Source organism: Eptatretus burgeri, chromosome 4 (genome assembly GCF_056783735.1).
Source record: "Eptatretus burgeri isolate ZD-2024b chromosome 4, Ebu_testis_v1, whole genome shotgun sequence".
NCBI classification, from domain to species: Eukaryota; Metazoa; Chordata; class Myxini; order Myxiniformes; family Myxinidae; genus Eptatretus; species Eptatretus burgeri.
Window position 1 is genome coordinate 63,376,666 of NC_140964.1, and position 19,344 is coordinate 63,396,009.

The 19,344-nt window shown below is 41.3% G+C and overlaps 1 protein-coding gene across 1 annotated transcript; it reads right to left on the minus strand.

The window, feature by feature from the left end:
* Nucleotides 1–9,711: 9,711 nt before the first annotated feature.
* On the minus strand, nucleotides 9,712–19,017 carry WNT9A (Wnt family member 9A). The gene is made up of 4 exons (XM_085878388.1): nucleotides 18,875–19,017; nucleotides 18,230–18,486; nucleotides 14,978–15,243; nucleotides 9,712–10,951 (listed from the first exon to the last, which is right to left on the minus strand). The coding sequence occupies exons 1-4, from the start codon at nucleotides 18,961–18,963 to the stop codon at nucleotides 10,445–10,447; spliced, it is 1,119 nt and encodes a 372-aa protein (XP_085734514.1). The 5' UTR covers nucleotides 18,964–19,017; the 3' UTR covers nucleotides 9,712–10,444.
* Between the last annotated feature and the right edge of the window lie 327 nt (nucleotides 19,018–19,344).

Sequence of the window (19,344 nt, forward strand, 5' to 3'; positions counted from 1 at the left end):
AAGGCCTTAGTTATTTTATAACTTGGTTTACACAGTTCTTCAGCTAAAATGTAGGGTCGGTAGGTCGAAATATAAATATAAATATAATTTCAATTTTTAGAAATTATATATTTTTATGATTTTTTTCGGATGTTCCATGGAAAAGACAAGGGTATGTGGGGGGGGGGGGGTAAATATAAATCCCGGACCAGGAGGATCTAAGAAAACATTGACGATGGAAGACAATTCAAATGCAGTATGCCCGTGTTCAATGTATCATCTGATGTGAAAAACAATAAAGAAGGATTAAAACTTGTTTTTACAATATAGTCTGGCATGTTTTTCTTATAGGAACCTGTTGGATCATCAAACAAATGGAAACAATGCTGAGAAAATTGCTGTCCAAGTCGTAGATGTGTGCGTGCACACCAGTACATAGTGCTGGATATGATTTCAAAAAAAGGTATTTACTAGGAGTCAACACGCTCAAAACGGTCAATCAGAGCCATAACCAGCTCTTACTTTTCAGCGGGCATCTGATCGTACCGTCTCCCCATCCCCATGAGCACATCAATGGCTGAATATCAGCATCTCACAGGGAAACTTTGGCGTACTTGGCACCAAAATCTTTCAATACGAACAGCGGTGTACAACTTTCGATGGAAACAAAATCAGCACGATCGAGAGGAGCCTGTGAATCATCCCTGCTGCTGCACTGAATTGATGCAATCGTTCGGCCAGAATATTCGTCGTCAAGATGTTGCATGATTAAATCACCAATACAGTCACTCGAATTTATACAGCTGACATACTTAACAATCACTTTCGCCCCAGAAACCACCGTCAATCTGAACCAAGCTGGCCACTGCTCAGACGTCATGACCGAAGACAACTGTGCAGTTCTACTGTGCAGCTCCACTGCGCAGTTTGGTTAAAGATGACTCGGCATTTTGGCGCGCGTGCACGAAATTATATTTTGAAAATAAATGCCGACATTTACATTTCGGGTTTTGAAACTTTTGCACCTTCGGCGGAAAATGTATAAATATAAAAGGCTAAAAATGTGTTTTATATTTATATTTCATTTCGGCAAATATACCGTCGGCGGATCCGTAAACCAAGTTATAATATAACTAAGGCCTGAGTGATAAAACCGGTCCCGTGGCTGAGGGGGACGTGTGTAGTGTTTGGAGTCTCATGTATGTACGACTTGTAAATGTCTCCAGCTGTGGAAGAACTCAGGTTGGGTTTGAAAGGTCAAAGGGCTTACCTTCTATAGCTTTTCTTGTTTGCTTAATGCAGCTTTCTCTGTCTAGAAGAGCATGCGAGAAGTATATATATATATATATATATATATATATATATATATATATATATATATATATATATATATATATATATATATATATATATATATATATACTTATATACTTATATATTGATATTGTACCCTTTTATTTACAGCCATATAAGTTGCATTATAATTCACTATCAAGTTACATTTCTTCAAACTCATACCCGAATGATTCAGACTGTTTACTCACCAAGTTAATGGTCAATGTACTTTTCTGTGGATCAATAGCAAATCTACTTTTATTTGGCTCAAGTCATGCTCATCCCTTATGGTTCCAGGATGAGCCTTTCTCATGGAATTATTAGTGGACATCATCATGTTTCATTCATTACACACTTGTTTGCTTTGAGCTGATGTCAGATGTAAGTTGTACGATGGGATATTTAAGGAGCCAGGGCGTGCAGAGATATCACTGAGTTATGGTTCTTCCGTGGCTTTGGCAGTGATGCTTCACCATGGCATGACTAGTGGGTACTGATCATCCTTGCCTGCTTGCCTCTGCTTCTGCCAAACCCCTGTAAGTCGGATAACTCATGACAGAAGTAATTGCTTTTCAATAGCATCATAGAACGACCTGCAAAGAGAAACTGACCATCGAGTTTCAACCCAGACAGTTCAGAACATGCTTAATCCAAATCCAGAAGACCACTGCTCAAAGTTACTGCTCATAGCTCACATTTATATGAACACCCCAGCTGACCAACCTTTGGCCTTGCTGTTAAATCTCACTAAAACGACCGAATTACCTTTATACATTAAACTTGATGTTTCATGTTTGTGATTTGGCAGTAAATTTAAAGTTTAAATATGAGGAATAAATACGTTGAAATAATTTTAATTTGCAATGCTGGACATGTAAGCCCACAAAATACAATTACAGGTTGTTAAGGGTGAACTGAGGGTCTTCAGTGATATTTGCTCATTGAGAACTTATGGAAAAAGGAAACCAAGCCAGTCAAGAATCAAGCGTTTCCTTCCCGTTCACGGAGTTTTATATAATCTTCCTAGAACAGCACCGGGGCTCCCATGGGTCGAGCTAGAGTGAAGGCTCATGTAAACAGAAACACCATGCCGATGAAGCCCATGAGACAGAAACACTGTTCACGTTTTGCTTGCTTCTCCCATCTGGCCTTGGTGCTGATGTGGGATGCTGAAGCCAAATCATTGAAGAGAGCCATTCATGAGTGTACGCAGTGCATGATGTGCTGTTCACACTTTGGATAATGTGTACACAAGTCAAAGTGTGTGTGTGTGTGTGTGTGTGTGTGTGTGTGTGTGTGTGTGTGTGTGTGTGTGTGTGTGTGTGTGTGTGTGTGTGTGTGTGTGTGTGTGTGTGTGTGTGTACAGATATACATGCAGCACTACGACCGCTACTACTACTTCTTTTAACAGCCCCAATTATTCACAACTTCTTGTGGTGTCATCTGGAGTTTGTGTCCAAAATCTTCCATGAACCGCTTGGCCAGGCCTGACGTACGACTGGGGATGATTTGTCCAGTTATTTGTAACTTGCTCAGATTGACGGTGAGAGCTCAGCTCCTCTTTGTGAAAACACCATGGGATCTCTAATGTCCAAAAAACGACCAGTTGTTGCAGATTACATTTCTTGTTTAACATCTATCAGAGGAATGGTATACACATTGATGCCTCACCTTTCATGTGAAACACAAGGATAAGAGTTTATAGCTGGTTTCAGATTCAAATCCAGGCTAGAAATCTCATAGTATGTATATGTTCAGGAGTAGGTATACCTCTCGGTTATCCTGCCAACACAGGTGTAGATGTATTTGTGCCTTCATCAAGCTTTGTAGCAGTTTTAGTGACAAATAGCAGAAACAGTCGATAAGTTTAAATTGTGATTAGATAAGCATCCGTTTCGATTCCACAATCCACAACAGGCACATAGATCATAGCAAGAGGTGTATAGGGATGTTGGCAGGACTTTGATAGCTTGAGCATTGATGGGTGTTTGTGCACATGTGCATGGAGTGCTGTTGGTAAGCGTGTCATCAAGGGGTGTTGTGTGGTTGATGTGTGTTTTTTAACCAAGCCCATGCCCCCTCCCTAAGAAAGAAAGGAAAAACAAATTCAAAATCTCCAAAAAAAACAACACAAAAAACTTAATTTGTTTTTTAAAACAACATTTTGATTATTTTATGAACCTCCGTCATCTTCGAAGATGGATGGAGGTTACTGTTTTCGCCCCTTTCTGTTTGTAACTTACGAAATCTTTAGATTTCGTAAGTATATTGATGACTTCCGTTTCTGTTTGTTTGTTAGTTTGTTTGTTACTTACGAAATCTAAAGATTTCATAAGTATATTGATGCTTTCCGTTTCTGTTTGTTTCTTTGTTTGTTTGTAGGCACGATAACTCGAGAACGGAAGAAGCTACCAATGTCAAATTACACCACGTGATTCAGGAGGGTGATGGCTAGTGCTGATTAGATTTTGGTCAAAATCGGTCAAAGGTCAAGGTCACGGTGAGGTCAAATATTCTATTTTTGATGGTTTGGTACAGATAACTCGAGAACGGAAGAAGCTACCAATGTCAAATTACACCACGTGATTCAGGAGGGTGATGGCTAGTGCTGATTAGATCTTGGTCAAAATCGGTCAAAGGTCAAGGTCACAGTGAGGTCAAACATCCCAAAAATGATAACTCGAGAACAGAAGAAGCTTCCAATGTCAAATTAAACCACGTGATTCAGGAAGGTGGTGGCTCGCGCTGATTAGATTTTGGTCAAAATCGGTCAAAGGTCAAGGTCACGGTGAGGTCAAACATCCAAAACATTCGATTTTTGATGGTTTGGTACAGAATCATTGTCGAAACTTCTAGTTTGCGTCGCTACCTTCTCCAGAGAGAGCTTTTATTAGACAAGGTCAGAGGTCAAGTTGACGATTTCATAAGTACCAGTCTATGACTGCTTGTTTGTATGTTTGTTTGTTTGTATGTTTGTTTGTTTGTTTGTTTGTAGGCACGATAACTCGAGAACGGAAGAAGCTACCAATGTCAAATTACACCACGTGATTCAGGAGGGTGATGGCAAGTGCTGATTAGATTTTGGATGAAATCGGTCAAAGGTCAATGTCACAGTGAGGTCAAATATCCGATTTTTGATGGTTTGGTACAGATAACTCGAGAACGGAAGAAGCTACCAATGTCAAATTACACCACATGATTCAGGAGGGTGGTGGCTAGCACTGATTAGATTTTGGTCAAAATCGGTCAAAGGTCAAGGTCACGGTGAGGTCAAACATCCAAAACATTCGATTTTTGATGGTTTGGTACAGAATCATCGTAGAAACTTCTAGTTTGCGTTGCTACCTTCTCGAGAGACAGCTTTTATTAGACAAGGTCAGAGGTCAAGTTGATGATTTCGTAAGTACCAGTCTATGACTGCTTGTTTGTTTTTTGGTTTGTTTGTAGGCACGATAACTCGAGAACGGAAGAAGCTACCAATGTCAAATTACACCACGTGATTCAGGAGGGTGATGGCTAGTGCTGATTAGATTTTGGTCAAAATCGGTCAAAGGTCAAGGTCACAGTGAGGTCAAACATCCAAAACATTCGATTTTTGATGGTTTGGTACAGAATCATCGTAGAAACTTCTGGTTTGCGTCGCTACCTTCTCTCGAGACAGATTTTATTAGACAAGGTCAGAGGTCAAGTTGACGATTTCGTAAGTACCAGTCTATGACTGCTTGTTTGTTTGTTTGTTTGTGAACAGTATTACGGAAAAAAACTCCTCGACGGATTTTGACGAAACTTGGCGGGGGGGTTAGGTATGGTCCAAGGATCATGCCATTAAATTTTGGACTTGGTCCCCCCCCCACCCCCCAAAAAAAATTGTTCGAGAATTTTTTTTTTTTTTTTTTTTTTTTTTGCATTTCTACATGTTTTAAGTGATTTCCAACCCCCCCCCAAAAAAATTGTTACACCCCCCCCCCAAGAAAAAGAGATTTTTTTGCATTTCTACATGTTTTAAGTGATTTCCAACCCCCCCAAAAAAAAAAATATTGTTACCCCCCCAAAAAAATTGTTAGACAAAATTTTTCTTATGCATTTTTACATGTTTTAAGTGATTTCCAACCCCCCCCCCCCCCCAAAAAAAATTGTTAGAGAAAAAAAAATTTTGCAACTTGTTTTTCAACAAAATTTCGATTTCTTTTTTTTTTTGCATTTCTACATGTTTTAAGTGATTTCCACCCCCCGCCCCCCCCAAAAAAATGGAGAAAAGAACTATAACTGTCAGCACTGTTGACATTTAATGAATAAGATATCAGGTTCACTTGAGTGACCGAGCAGTATTGGCGGCGAAGGTTTTGCACTCTACCGAGTGCTCCCCCTCTGGTTTTGATCTGTTTTTGATAAATTGGTGTGGTGTTGATGTGGTGCAGGCATGATGGGATGAATGATCTCCATCTGTGTCTAATCTCCTTGTGATTCCTTGTGAATATTATTTACATCTTTTGTGTAGACTTGTACGCATATTACAAACATGAACCCATTTTAGAGAGGTCCAACTGGGTTGTGAAGATAGTTGGAGGATAACCTTGTGCTGGGCATGAGTGGTTGTGCTGGTTTAACATTTACATCAATTTTATTGAACAAAATCGAACACAAGCTGCCTCATTATAAGTTGCTTTATTCAACTGTGGTCTCATGATTGATAAATAAATACAGGTACATTATGTACACTACTTTATGAAAACTTTTTCTTCACCGATAATTATAAAAATGAGGTAGAAAAATAATTTATCTCCCAATTTTATTTGGACCAAATAAATACCCAAGGACAACTGTTAGTATGTTTTACACGTTGTATAAACATCAAAAAATACCGTTCGATTTTTTCAGCACTTCATCGATCATAAAATAATATCAATATAAAAACAATATAAATATGCCCCAAGTATAATGAAAGTACAAAGTCCTCTTAACCACGGGCTTTGGTGAAGAGGAAAGTATATTCTTATTCAGCAACACATTCTCAAATCTGATCTGCTTTTGTAAAACAGTTTCACAAACACATTCTATTGAGCTAAAGGTAACTTTATAATAAATTAAATGTACACAAAATACAACGGGGTTAGCAATGAGGAGAATGTACAGAAATATATTCCTTACATGTTATATTATTACAGTCCGACCACTTCATACCGCTTCGTTTATGCATTTTGTTTCCTATAATTAAAGGTAAATTTGCCCATGTGTGGAATTTAACAATTACTTAGCTTGTGCATCCTAATGCATTCATCTATTGCCTTTTATATAGGCAAAAGCACGTGGTCTAATCAGCCATGTAATATATATATATATATATATATATATATATATATATATATATATATATATATATATATATATATATATATATATATAATGTATATACATATATAATATATGTATAATATAATATATTTAAACACACACACATATATATGTGTATATATATATATATATATATATATACATATATATATATATATATATATGTGTATATATATATATATATATATATATACATATACATATGCACAGGGTGTCCATAAGGTCCTTGTGCAAGTTTGAACTTTTAAAACTTTTCATGTGCACATGATAGAAACAAGCTGTAAATGGTGCATGAAAGGATAATTCATAAAGTTTTTACTTTATGTAGTTCAAATTTTAGGCTTCAACATAACCGCCATCTTTCGTAATACATCATTCAATCCGATTTTCCAAATTGTTGAAAACATTCTCTTGTTGCTTATGAATAATATCATGAATTGTATTTGTGATCGCAGCCCTAAGTTCATCCAAAGAATGTGGTTTTGATGAGGCAAGACCAGTTTTACATCACCCAATTAAATGGCATCCAATGGGGTCACATCAGGTTTAGGGTAGACTGATCCACTTGGCTGGATAGACATCATTCAAGAACAGTCACACATTCGAAGCATAGTGTCAGGGAGCCTATTCTTGCTGGTACTGTACCAGGTGATATGTGAAAGATTTAATCGTCGTAGTTTGGGAACCAAATGTAAATGTGGTAATTGTGGTGGTTCACTTAACCGCTGATGTACTGTTCAAGTTGCCTCAAAAGAAAATGTCAACTCCTCAAGAAACCGAGTGGAATTGTGAATTTAACAACAGTCATAACAACAACATGAATAACAACATCAATATGAACAAAACTTGATGAACACGAGAGTTCATATAACCCCTGACCCCATGCAATCTTGAGAAAAAGGACGTGGGAAAGGTCTTTTCTACTCTTGCTTTGCCATTCTGAGCATGATCTACATTTCTTATGAATCCTGATTTTGTCTGAATCTCAATATTCCACAACAATGACAGTGCAAGTAGAAAATTTGATTGGTCAAGATGGTATAAAATGTTGTAATATTTTGTGCAATAACTGATAATCTGGAGGTTCTTGGAAGTGATAAGAAAGCGTTTTGTGTTCTAAATTGTTTGTCTATAATTCAATTTAAAATAAAATATAAATTTTAAAGGTTGCAGAAAAAAAAACATTTTCGAAAGTTTACCACCGTTGATCCACTCTCTTATACACCACCTTATTTAACACGTACAATGAGTTCTTCGTTCCTGTTGTTTATGTTCCTTATGACATCACTAAAACAGTAAGTTCCCTGTTTGGAATAATTTTCAATTTTGTTTGATTGTTAGACAGGCGGACGAAGTAAAACAATTACCTCACTCCTTTGGGGGCATGCGCGATCGGGATAAGATTCCATACAATTTACCAAATTCAGAGCCAAAGCACTGCTAAACTGCAGATTCGTGTTCTGATTTAGGTTCCGATGCATGTTCTACAGTGATCAAAGCACAACATTAACTTTAAATTAAGTCGTTCCTCGATCATAGACTGACGTTTGCAGACAGACAGACACAGAGTGAACTAATTGCTTAACCCCACGTTTTCTTATGCGTGCGGGCTAATTGTGCTTTCATATGCGATTCACAGTTTATTTCCATCATTTATACATCAAAAGTTAGAAAAGTTCAAGTTGCGCAGTGACTTTATGGACAATATATACGGTGTCTATAGAAAGACTACATCCCCTTTCAAAATTTTCACCTTTTGTTGCCTAATAGCCTGGAATTAAATTACATGAAATCAGACTTTTTCCACCTATATTTACACATCATAACCCACAACTACCAAGTTAAAAATAAATTCTACAAATTTCAGAAAATTAATTTAAATTACAAAACTAGAACATCTCAGTTGGATAAGTGTCCACCCCCTTCATTATAGCAATTGTAAATGAGCTCAGGTGTAACCAATCACTTTCAAAATCACACACCAAATTAATTGGCCTCCAACTGTGTTACATTTTAGTGATTCTGATTATTAACTCTGCCACCAAGATGAAGGAGGTTATGTTTTCACCCCTTTCTGTCTGTTTTTCTGTTTGTCGATTTGTTTGTGCACAGGATATCTTAAAAAGTTGTGGATGGATCCGGATGAAATTTTGTGGACAGTTCGGTGTGTGACAAGGACAAACTGTTTAGATTTTGGTGAAGATCCGGATTCGGATCCGACTACTAGAATATTTAAGTGATTCTTCACCAGTGAGAGATCAGGCCAAAAACGATATATAGCACGATATCTTCAAAAGTTGTGGGTGGATTCGAACGAAACTTGGTGGACAAGTTGGGTGTGTGACCTCTGCAATAAAGCTGAAATTGGGACGGAAATTCACTTTTCAACATGACAACGACCCGAAGCACACAGCTAAAGCTGCACTGGAGTGGCTAAATAACAAAAAGATAAATGTTTTTGAGTAGCCCAATCAGAGCCCCAACCTAAATCCAATAGAAAATCTGTGGCATGACTTGAAGATTGCTGTCCATCAACGCTCCCCACGCAACTTGATTAAGCGTGAACAGTTTTGCATAGAAGAATGGGCAAATATTGCCCAATCAAGGTGTACAAAGTTGGTAGAGACCTATCAGACTCTCAGCTGTAATTGCTGTCAAAATGGGGGGGGGGGGGGGCTGGACACTTATCCCACCAAGATATTATAGTTTTATATTTTTATTTCATTTTCTGAAATTTGCAGAATTTCTTTTTCACTTGGATGTTGTGGGTTACGATATGTAAATGAAGGTGGAAAAAGTCTGATTTAATGCAATTTAATTCCAGGCTATACGGCACCCAAAGGTGAAAATTTTGAAAGGGGGTGTATTTTTTTCTATAGGCACTGTATATTTATATATCTATATATATATACATATGTCTATATATATATATATATATATATATATATATACATATTTATTTATATATCTATATATATATACATATGTCTATATATATATATATATATATATATATATATATACATATTTATTACATAAGGACTCCCAAAAAGTGCATTGGCTTATTCATAAATTCATGCACCTTTTGATTCTTCTAACCGAATGTTCCTTGCACCTTATCCATGTGACATTTTGGCCCCAACTAGCCCCATAAAGTGGAAAAACGTTGTCAGACTAAAAGTAAGTCACCTGATAAGAAATTCTCTCATCCTTCTGGAACGAGCATCGTGTGAATTAATAGCCTCTCGTATGAATGAGATATCATGTTTATACGTGCGGGTTGTTCGTACATGACCCATGAGTACATGACATGACCGGAAATGGTGTGACATACACAGAGAGTGCGCGTGCATAAAATTTAAACATCCCTGCCCTTGGGCGATTGAAATCATAGAATATCCACCTGTAACACTCTATAAACAAGCGTTTATTGCAAAAGGGATGGGTGATACCAGACGAGCACCATCGCTCTGCCCCCAGCCAGCTATACCCTGTCCATCACCACTACGAATCGAAACAGCTGGAAAAATAATTTGGGTGAAATACGAATCGAATGCGGATCTCTGCGATTACTGGCAAATATGCGCACCCAATTGCACGACCGGGTCTCTCTGTTTCGCCGAAGCTTCATGCACCGTCTCGCTCGCCATAGCCCTATCATCATTCATGAAGATATGATTTCATCACTTTGGGTCGATTTGAAGGTACCGTGGTACCGCCAATAATGAGGGTCCAGTAAAGACCATGATGAGCTGTTTGTTTTAGTGGAGATTTATGTTTAGCCTTCTTTGCACGAGTAGGTCTCTTCACGATGTAAGCACTGTTCACACTGCACATAGCAGCACCAATGCACCTGGCACTGGCAGGGTTTGTGCACGGAGCTCACACGCGTGTTGTACCCTCGCCCACAGCAGATGCTGTCACAGTTGCGACCTTTTTGGCAACTCCGGTTGGCCGTGCCTGGGGAGTATCGGCTTGCTCTGCAATAGCTCGGCGAATCCTCCACGTACACCAAGTCAATGCCCCGTGGAGTCAGCGCTCCATCGGAGATCTTCGGCCTCCTTTGACCTCTCTGCTCCCTGGGTCTCCGCCGCGATCTGGCGATGGTGCGCTCTCCTGCCGCTTCGTTTGTCATGCTGAGCACCTTGACAGCGACATCATAGCGCTGCTTGAGACTACGGCCCATCTCGGTAAAAGGTGCGAGCTGGCGCCAGCAGGTACGCACGGTGCATGAACCAGAGACCCCGTGACACTTGCACGTGGTCTGCATGCCACGTCGTACGACCTATGCACATCCCATGGCGACAAAAAAGCATTCCACAGACATCAGACCCGTACAAGTTTGCTCTTACACGAGAAATCGGATTCTGCTTATTATGCAATCCTACAGTGGAACAACGGATGGTTTCAAACTATGACAGCAACCTCATTGAGATGTTCAGAAAGATTTTCCATAAATATGCTGTAAAAGCTTCTCCCCCCCCCCTCTTCCTCCCTCCCTAAAGGAAACCATCTCTAATTCTTTAATCGCATTACGAGCATGTGAAAGTCGACAGGATAGCCGGCTTTACTCGAGTAAAGTGACGTTATGTTCCGCAATGCAACACACTGCAAATGCAGCACTAGCTGCATCTGATTCGGTTGGGAACTGAATTCAGAAGCACACAAGTGAGAGGCAGGCTATGCACCTAATGAGCTACAGCGACCGTGCGACCTGGCATGCACATAGCCTAGTAACCTATCACTACAACCCAAGTCGAGTATTATTTGAAGGTTCCTAGTGGTGTTGAAGGAACACGCATTAACGAGTAGTATATGCTATACACCGGGTTTTATGCAGTCCCGGGGTGCTGAGATGGGAATTTTACGGTTGTTTTCGTTTCCAAGTTCCAGACACATGTGAGATAACATTCCCTTTGCTCTAGGGTTTCAATTAGCATTTCCCGTCGATGTAAATGGGGCGCAAAGGGTTCCAGGTCCCTATAGATTTCAGCTTTGTACACGCAAAGCCTTTCAAGTGAATATATACAGAACTTGCTCTTTGTTGAGATACTATATGTCGTGGTTGAAATATTATTCACCTACTTCGGAACACACTTCGGCGACATTTGGGAAACAGCTTGGTTGTGACGTCACCACATTCTTACGTCACATAGGAGCTACTCGTACGTGCCATGTAAATCCATTAGGCGATAATTTGGGTTGTCTCAATTATGGTTGTAGTGGTTTTCCTTTGATGCAACAACATGTTTAACCAACACGATAAGAACGCCCGCAAAGCAGCGACCATTTTATAGCATGAGCCTGTGGAGCGTGAACAGACCATGGGATGCGTGATCAAAGCATGATGTCTGATGGCGTCAAAATGTGATCCTGTGACGTTCCTTCAAGCAGAATACCTGCAGAACTTGCGATAGGTTACTAGGATTGCAAGAAGACCACAGGTTACTGGAAGACGTATATTTATAACTAGCAGGGGACAATACCGGGTCCCTCCACCCATCCCTTCCCCTGTTTGTGGGTACCACAGGTACCACGGTCGACAAATCCTCGTGTTTATTATTGATTTCAGTAGAGTCGTGTTTACACCTGCTTTGCGGGGTGTCCCCTCCCCCTTCTCCCGCGATGCACGACGAGGTATTCCCCACATATACGTCACTTCGGGATCTCCCCATGTTTCCCTTGGCGAGACATGGCTCAACAAGCTGTACTACAATACGCTGGAACCGCACACTCGTGAAAATCCGAGTGTTTTTAAGAACTTCATTCTTCGTCCTTGTCGATAAGTACACGGAAATACAAACGAAACATCGTGTGCTCGCCGAATAATCCTGTAATTACACACTCGAGAATCGAGATGCAAAGCTCGTGGTTTTGAGGTCTTCTATTTATCACGTACTCCAATACACGTCCTGACACACACCCTTTCCAGATGCTCTTCCTTCATGGAATTTCCATCCATACCTTCCCTCATCTCTCCAAATTTCTTTCCCTTCTCTCCATAATCCTCCCACACTGTCCTTTTATCCACCTCCCTCTTCCCTGTCCTCCTTTCTCTTCCTTTTCTTAATTTAAAGTTTCCCAATAATATCACCACCCACCTATCCGCTACCCTCTCCCACCCTCTCACAGATGGCAGCATGGCCTACAGGTACGCACTCTCGCCTCTAACCTGTCTAGCCAGTGCTTGAATCCCGACCCAGCTATAAACTGCCATCCCGGTGTTTCACAGGCAGGGTGATTAATCAATGTGTGTGCCGTCTCTCGGATGGACGTTAAACGGGGCGTCTCGTCTACAGACATGAGTTGGTGGACGTTAAAGATCTGACGGTGTCCTTAAACGAAGAGTAGACGAGCTATCGCCGGCACGCTGAATAAATTACAAAGTCCTTCCTTGACTACTTAGTCGAACGTCAGGCCTGTCCAGCCGGTTCGTGAAAGACTTGGGCCAAAAACTTCCCCCGGCTAACCGCACAAGAACGTGGGAATAATTGTGCCCCTTACGAAGAGGAAGCACCACCCCCACGCTCTTCCTCCTCCGTGCATGTGTAAACAAAGATTGAGTCTCTAGTACTTTATGTGTGTCTTGTCTGAACTATGGTTTTGAGAAAGGACCTTTAAAACCCAACAAGGACTAAGCAATTAAGCTCATTGATTAATTGTCCTATTTCGTTCACGTAATCAGTACGCGACTTTTGAAATGACGTATTTCGCCCCAGCACGCGTGCGTGCGTGTGCAGAAACTGCATTAAACGTCGGCATTCGGGAATGTCAGAAGGATTGTCACCAAAATGGCTCACAAAGCTTCTGAAATAGGGTGAAAATACTTGGAAAAGTACCTGAGAGAAAGCCTATGCCTCTGGATAACGAAAGACTTGGATAACTTTCTGAGCTCATTGAACGGGCAGCCGCGAGTACTACAAACTCCCAACCATGTGGGGTCAGTGCAAGGCCCGAGTGGACGGGCGTGTGCTACACAAACCACCCAACGGATCACGACCGGTGAATAGACCGTGTATCTGGATTAGGTGTTTCTGAACACTGATGGGAAGGACATATATGGGGCTGGTGAATGTACAGGGTAAGTTCAAAATGATAATATTTACTATTTTTGTTGGGGTGGGGGGGGGACTATGGGAACTGCAAGGGCTGTTATAAATATATTATTGTTTGGTTCCGAGGCCAAAATAAATACTGCATTCGATTTTTGCATCTATTGCTAAAAGTTGAAGGATTTGTGTTTATGTATATGTATATGTATATGTATGTCAATGTGTATGTGTATATATGTATATGTATGTGTATGTATGTGTACATATATATATATATATATATATATATATATATATATATATATATACATATATGTATACCTATGTATATGTATATGTATGTGTATATATGTAGATGTATGTGTATGTGTATGTGTATATATGTAGATGTATGTGTATGTGTATATATGTATATGTATGTGTATGTGTATATATGTAGATGTATGTGTATGTGTATGTGTATATGTGCATGCATATTTATGTATATGTATATGTACATGTATATGTATGTGTATGTGTATGTGTATATGTATACTATGTATTATGTATGTGTATGTGTATATGATATGCATATGTTTGTGTATGTGTATATGTATATGTGTAAATATATATATATATATATATATATATATATATATATATATATATATATATATATATATATATATATATATATATATATATATATATTCACTGCAGCCTCTAATTGTATTCACATAAAATGACAGGAACCCGACACCTCTTATCCACAGATATTTCTCGTGTTCCTATATTTCGGTGAGTGCGACTTCCATTCAGGAACAGAACAATTGTGGTGAACTCTTTCGAAATTCCCACTCTTTGATCAAAATGCTTGATATTGGGTTTAAAAGATGATTTTAATTTGACATTTCGTGCTCACAACGGCAAGTTAAAATCGCCCGGCGATCCCAACCGAGTCTGTGTAAACATACCAAGCGCATGCGCAAAAGGCCTCGTTTAGCGTCCATACGTCATTTCTGAAGTCGTCAGTCGTCGTGCATTTGTTCACACATTTCACCGGGAGATGGAACACAGTTTTCTGCCGTTCATTTTTCTATCATGCCATTACACCCAAGTCTTCTATTCGGCGAGAAATGAAAATCGCCCCCCACTGGAAGCCGCTGTTATGTGCACACATTGTACATGGTAGGGATTACCAATCGTTTATGATAGATATGTGCATTGCGATCCTATGGTATAATCAACTTAATGTATGGGTTTCGGTGAAGGGAAGGCACCTTGATTCCGACACGCGTGTTGTGCCGATCAATGCCCGCGCGCAGGTCTTTGCTCGCCTCTCCGTGGAGGAGGAACGTGCGGGCGAACTTGGCTCCGTAGCGCAGGTTGTCTCCACAGCCTCCCCACTGCCACGCCTGGCGGTTCCTCAGGCCTGGAGCCTCGTCACAGGTGCAGCGCTCGAGGCGTCCGCGGCTGCAAGCGCGAGCGACGGCGTGTGCGAGTCCAGCGGCGGAGAGCGCGAACAGGAAGGCTGTCTCGCGGAACGCTGCGCACGAAACAGTCAGAATAACGTACACCTCGCATGGGGAAGCTGTTACGTATTTCAATGCAGGACACGTCACAGCAAAGATCGATGGCACACAATTTTCCTAATCATACAGGTGAGAAGCATAAGTTTGCCTCGTTCAGCAGTTCTGAACACCCGTTTCGGACCTGACGTTCATCATCAGGCAAACAAAGTATGATTAACGATGCACTTTTGCTATTTAGCCGCGATACAGGCCAAAGGTACAGCAAGGTCGAAGATCCACGTCATAATGAGCAAGATCCAATGATTAAGACAGCCGGCTTAATGTTCCTTACATCACGTGGGTTGTGGCTTCAATAAGCAGCACCAAGTCGTTTGTTTAGGCCCAAATTTTTTTTTTTTAAACTTGGAAATTGTATTTAAAACTGCTCTCTTTATTTACCTTCCCCCTCCCCTGAAACCACCTTCCTATCCAACAATTCCATCTGTGTTGTTGTGGTTGCTCTTATTGTTGTTCGTGGATCCTCATCCTTTCAATTTCTCCCAAATGCCCAGCTATGAACTGTCATCCGAGTGATTCACAGGCGGAGTGATTCATCAGAGTGTGCTCATCCTCTGATGGACGTCAAACTGGGTGTCCCGTGTGCCGGAAATAGTTGGTGGACATTAAAGATCTCACGGTAACCTTCATAAAGAGGAGGTCAGCTATCACCGGCATCGTAAACAAATTTCAAAATCCTACCCCAACTCTTTCGTCGAACGTCGGGTCTGGCCAGCTCGTTCGTGAAAGACTTGGACCAAAAACTCACCCCTGGCCAACTCCATAAGAGTTGAAGAACAATTGTGGCCAAACAATCCTATTTATTGATATACAGACGATTCAACCCTGAACATAATATTTCCTTAGGATCCCCTACCCGGGACCTCATTAACTTGGAAAGGTTCAATACATCCACTCATTTGTGGGTAGATCATCTGATAGACCTTCAGACTGATTCATGGATTTCCTCTTTCCTGCAAAATCTTTCTTTCCAGCTCACCTGCAGAGATCTAAATCATTGCCTGCCTATACGTAAGACCACACGTTGAGTATACTGTGTTCTCTTGTTTGGAGGTCCTCTGGCTTTACTTACTGGGCACTCCTTGGAAAAAATAAAATCTCAAGCTTTGCAGATGATTGATATCTATTCCTTCAAACTCCAATGCATTCCTCATCTCATCTCATCTCATCTCATCTCATCTCATCTCATCTCATCTCTCTCTTTCTCTCTCTCTGTGTTTGTTTAATTGCGTGCAGGATATCTCAAAAAGTTGTGGACGGATCCAAATTAAACTTGGTGGACATGTTGGATGTGCGACAAGGAAGAGTTGATTCAATTATGGTGAAGATCCGAATCCGGATCTGGATATAATAATATTTTAAGTGATTCTTCACAATTGAGAGACAGGGCTAAACTAATATATAGCACGATATTTCAAAAGGTTGTGCGTGGATTCGGATGAAACTTGGTGGACAGGTTGGGTGTGTGACAAGGAAGAATTTATTCGATTTTGGTGAAGATCTGAATACGGATCTGGATACGAGAATTATTTAATTTTTAAAGAGATTCTTCAACATTGAGAAATGGGGCCAAAAACGATGTAGTACTGTACAGAATGATATTTCAATAAACCCATGTCACCCGCAGGGTGACCCTATCTTGCCAAAAGGTGACCATGTGTGACTTCTTTAAGGTCACACTGAGGTGAACAGAGCTGCTATCCACCAGGAGCGACTCCTTGAGGAATATCTGCCTACGAGAGATTCCGATGAGAATCGTTCTACAGAGTAACCATGAAAAATGTGTGTTTGCCTCATAACGTCACCAAATGACGTCATAATGTCTCAAGCTTGACATATCTAGAAAGCACTCATCGAGGTGTTCAATTTGAGGTACTACACTATATGGTTCCTAAAACTTGAAAATTTGACCTTGGGGTCAAATATGTTTTACCTGATGCGCTAACCATGAAGGTCAAGGCCAATCGCCACCAAAAATTAATCAGCTGAGCGCCAGACCATGAACTATATTCCCATGAAATTTGAAGACGATCCGATCAAAATTACTCAAAAAAATAAGGGTTTCGTCGACTCCCCTGATTTGCGACAAAGTGACCTTGACCTTCAAAATTTTGTGCACTGAAAGGGACCTCTATCGGCCTCTGATATGCGAAGTTACAAAAATTTCCAATGATAACTGTGCTCTGCAGAATTTTTTATACGTGATTACAGACAAACAACAACAAAAAAAAACATACAAGCTGACTAACATATCTTGCAAAAACTTCGTTTTGGAAAGATAAAAATGTATTGGGCCCGATATGTTCTCGTGGATCAGGCATTGTGTCGTGGAGGCATGTGCTCTCCCGAGTGCCCTTCTAGTTTTGTCTCTGTTCCAGCTCTCACTGCTCTGTGGTTTGATGATTTGGTTACACCTCCTTAGTTTCATGCTCCTGTAGTCCTGTTGTCCCTCTTGTGCAGCTCTTGGGACTCATTTCTTTTTGTATACACGATCAGAGGCTCATGGAAGAGCTGGAGCAAAATGGAAGGGAACGAAATGGAAAGGGGGAAACACGAAGAGCAGAGTCGAAGTGAAAGTGAGATCAAGGGGGGGGGGGAGAGAAGGACACATGGGGGTGAGGAAGTTGCACAGAAGCTGAATGGAGCAGGGCAAGAAGAGGAGGAGAAAGATGAGGATGAAACAGAAGAGGAACAAAACAACCGAAGATGGTGCGGAGGAGGGACGACAATCACTACACGGTATATTATGGGTATTAAAGGGTTCAGTGTTTGGATAAAAAAGCAAATGAAGCAAATATATATATATATATATATATATATATATATATATATATATATATATATATATATATATCCATACATACTGTATATACGTGGTCGCCTAGCTCAGGAGCATCAGATATCAGATTGGGCTTCATGTCGGGTGCACCTTGAGTTGCGCACCTCGTTTCAGAAGGTTCTGTCGATGTCGCTCGCTCAGCTCGCAGCTCCAACGATCTCCACGAAGCTGCGCGACGCATTCGGCCGCTCCGAGCTCCGCCGCGGCCAGGAGGGTCTCTGCCACGCCGGGGTCTCTCCGGCACAGCCGCCAACGCTCGCCGCTCAGCTTGAGACGTTCGCAGGCCTTGAGGCGCTGGGAGGCCGAAGACCCCCCTTGTTCACCCGTGAAAAGCGCCAGCAGCGGTTCCTTGGCGGTGAGTCTGCAGAAAGTATACGCACAGGGTCTTTCGTGCATTCTCAACGTACCATATGCTTAGGTCCGTTTCCAGGCAAGCTGGACAGCGCAAGTCTGGGTCTTATACTCCATGGAACCCACATACATATCCAAACATCTGGCAGACGATGTGTCCTCGCGAAACGGAGGGATCCAACAACAGTAGTTTTGTTTACTCTGTCGCAATTAATGGGGACATCATGAGTCAACAAAAAATAAATCTCATGATTATTACTGTTTAGCCACCACAACACGATTGTCCATATTATGTAGCACTTCGATCGCACAGCGAGTAAAAGGAAAAATCTTTAATTCTCATGGACCCTTCTTAACGAGTCATCACAGCGATGGAGAGGTCCCGCGAGTCGTTTTACCCAAAGTAGGGGGCGACGGGAGTGACGGCGGACAACACCAGCAGTGTCATGGTGAGAAACAGGAGTCCCCACGAGCGTCGAAGCCGCATGCTGCTTGAGCCGCGCCGTGCTTCTGCATTTCCACTCGGCGACCCCTTATCAAGCACCCCGACGGGCCGCCCGCCCTGTTATAGTCCAGGCGGAAAGAGCCTTTCCCGGGTGACCTCCCTCCCCTGCGTTACCGATTGGCGAAGCGGCGACAGCGATGGGTGTGGTCGCTCGCAGATCATGACCAGGCGCATGAGCCTCGTCGCTGGACTTTTTCACTCTCGCGCTGCGGACTTGGTGCCGTCACTCGGCCAACAACTCGTGTCTCCACTGTCTAAACCACGAGCCACGCGGGCCGCTAAGTAGTGCACTCGTACACGTGCTTCGAACGTCCGAACCCCCCACCGAAGATCGGAAAAACTCGGCGAAATGACATCGGCCTC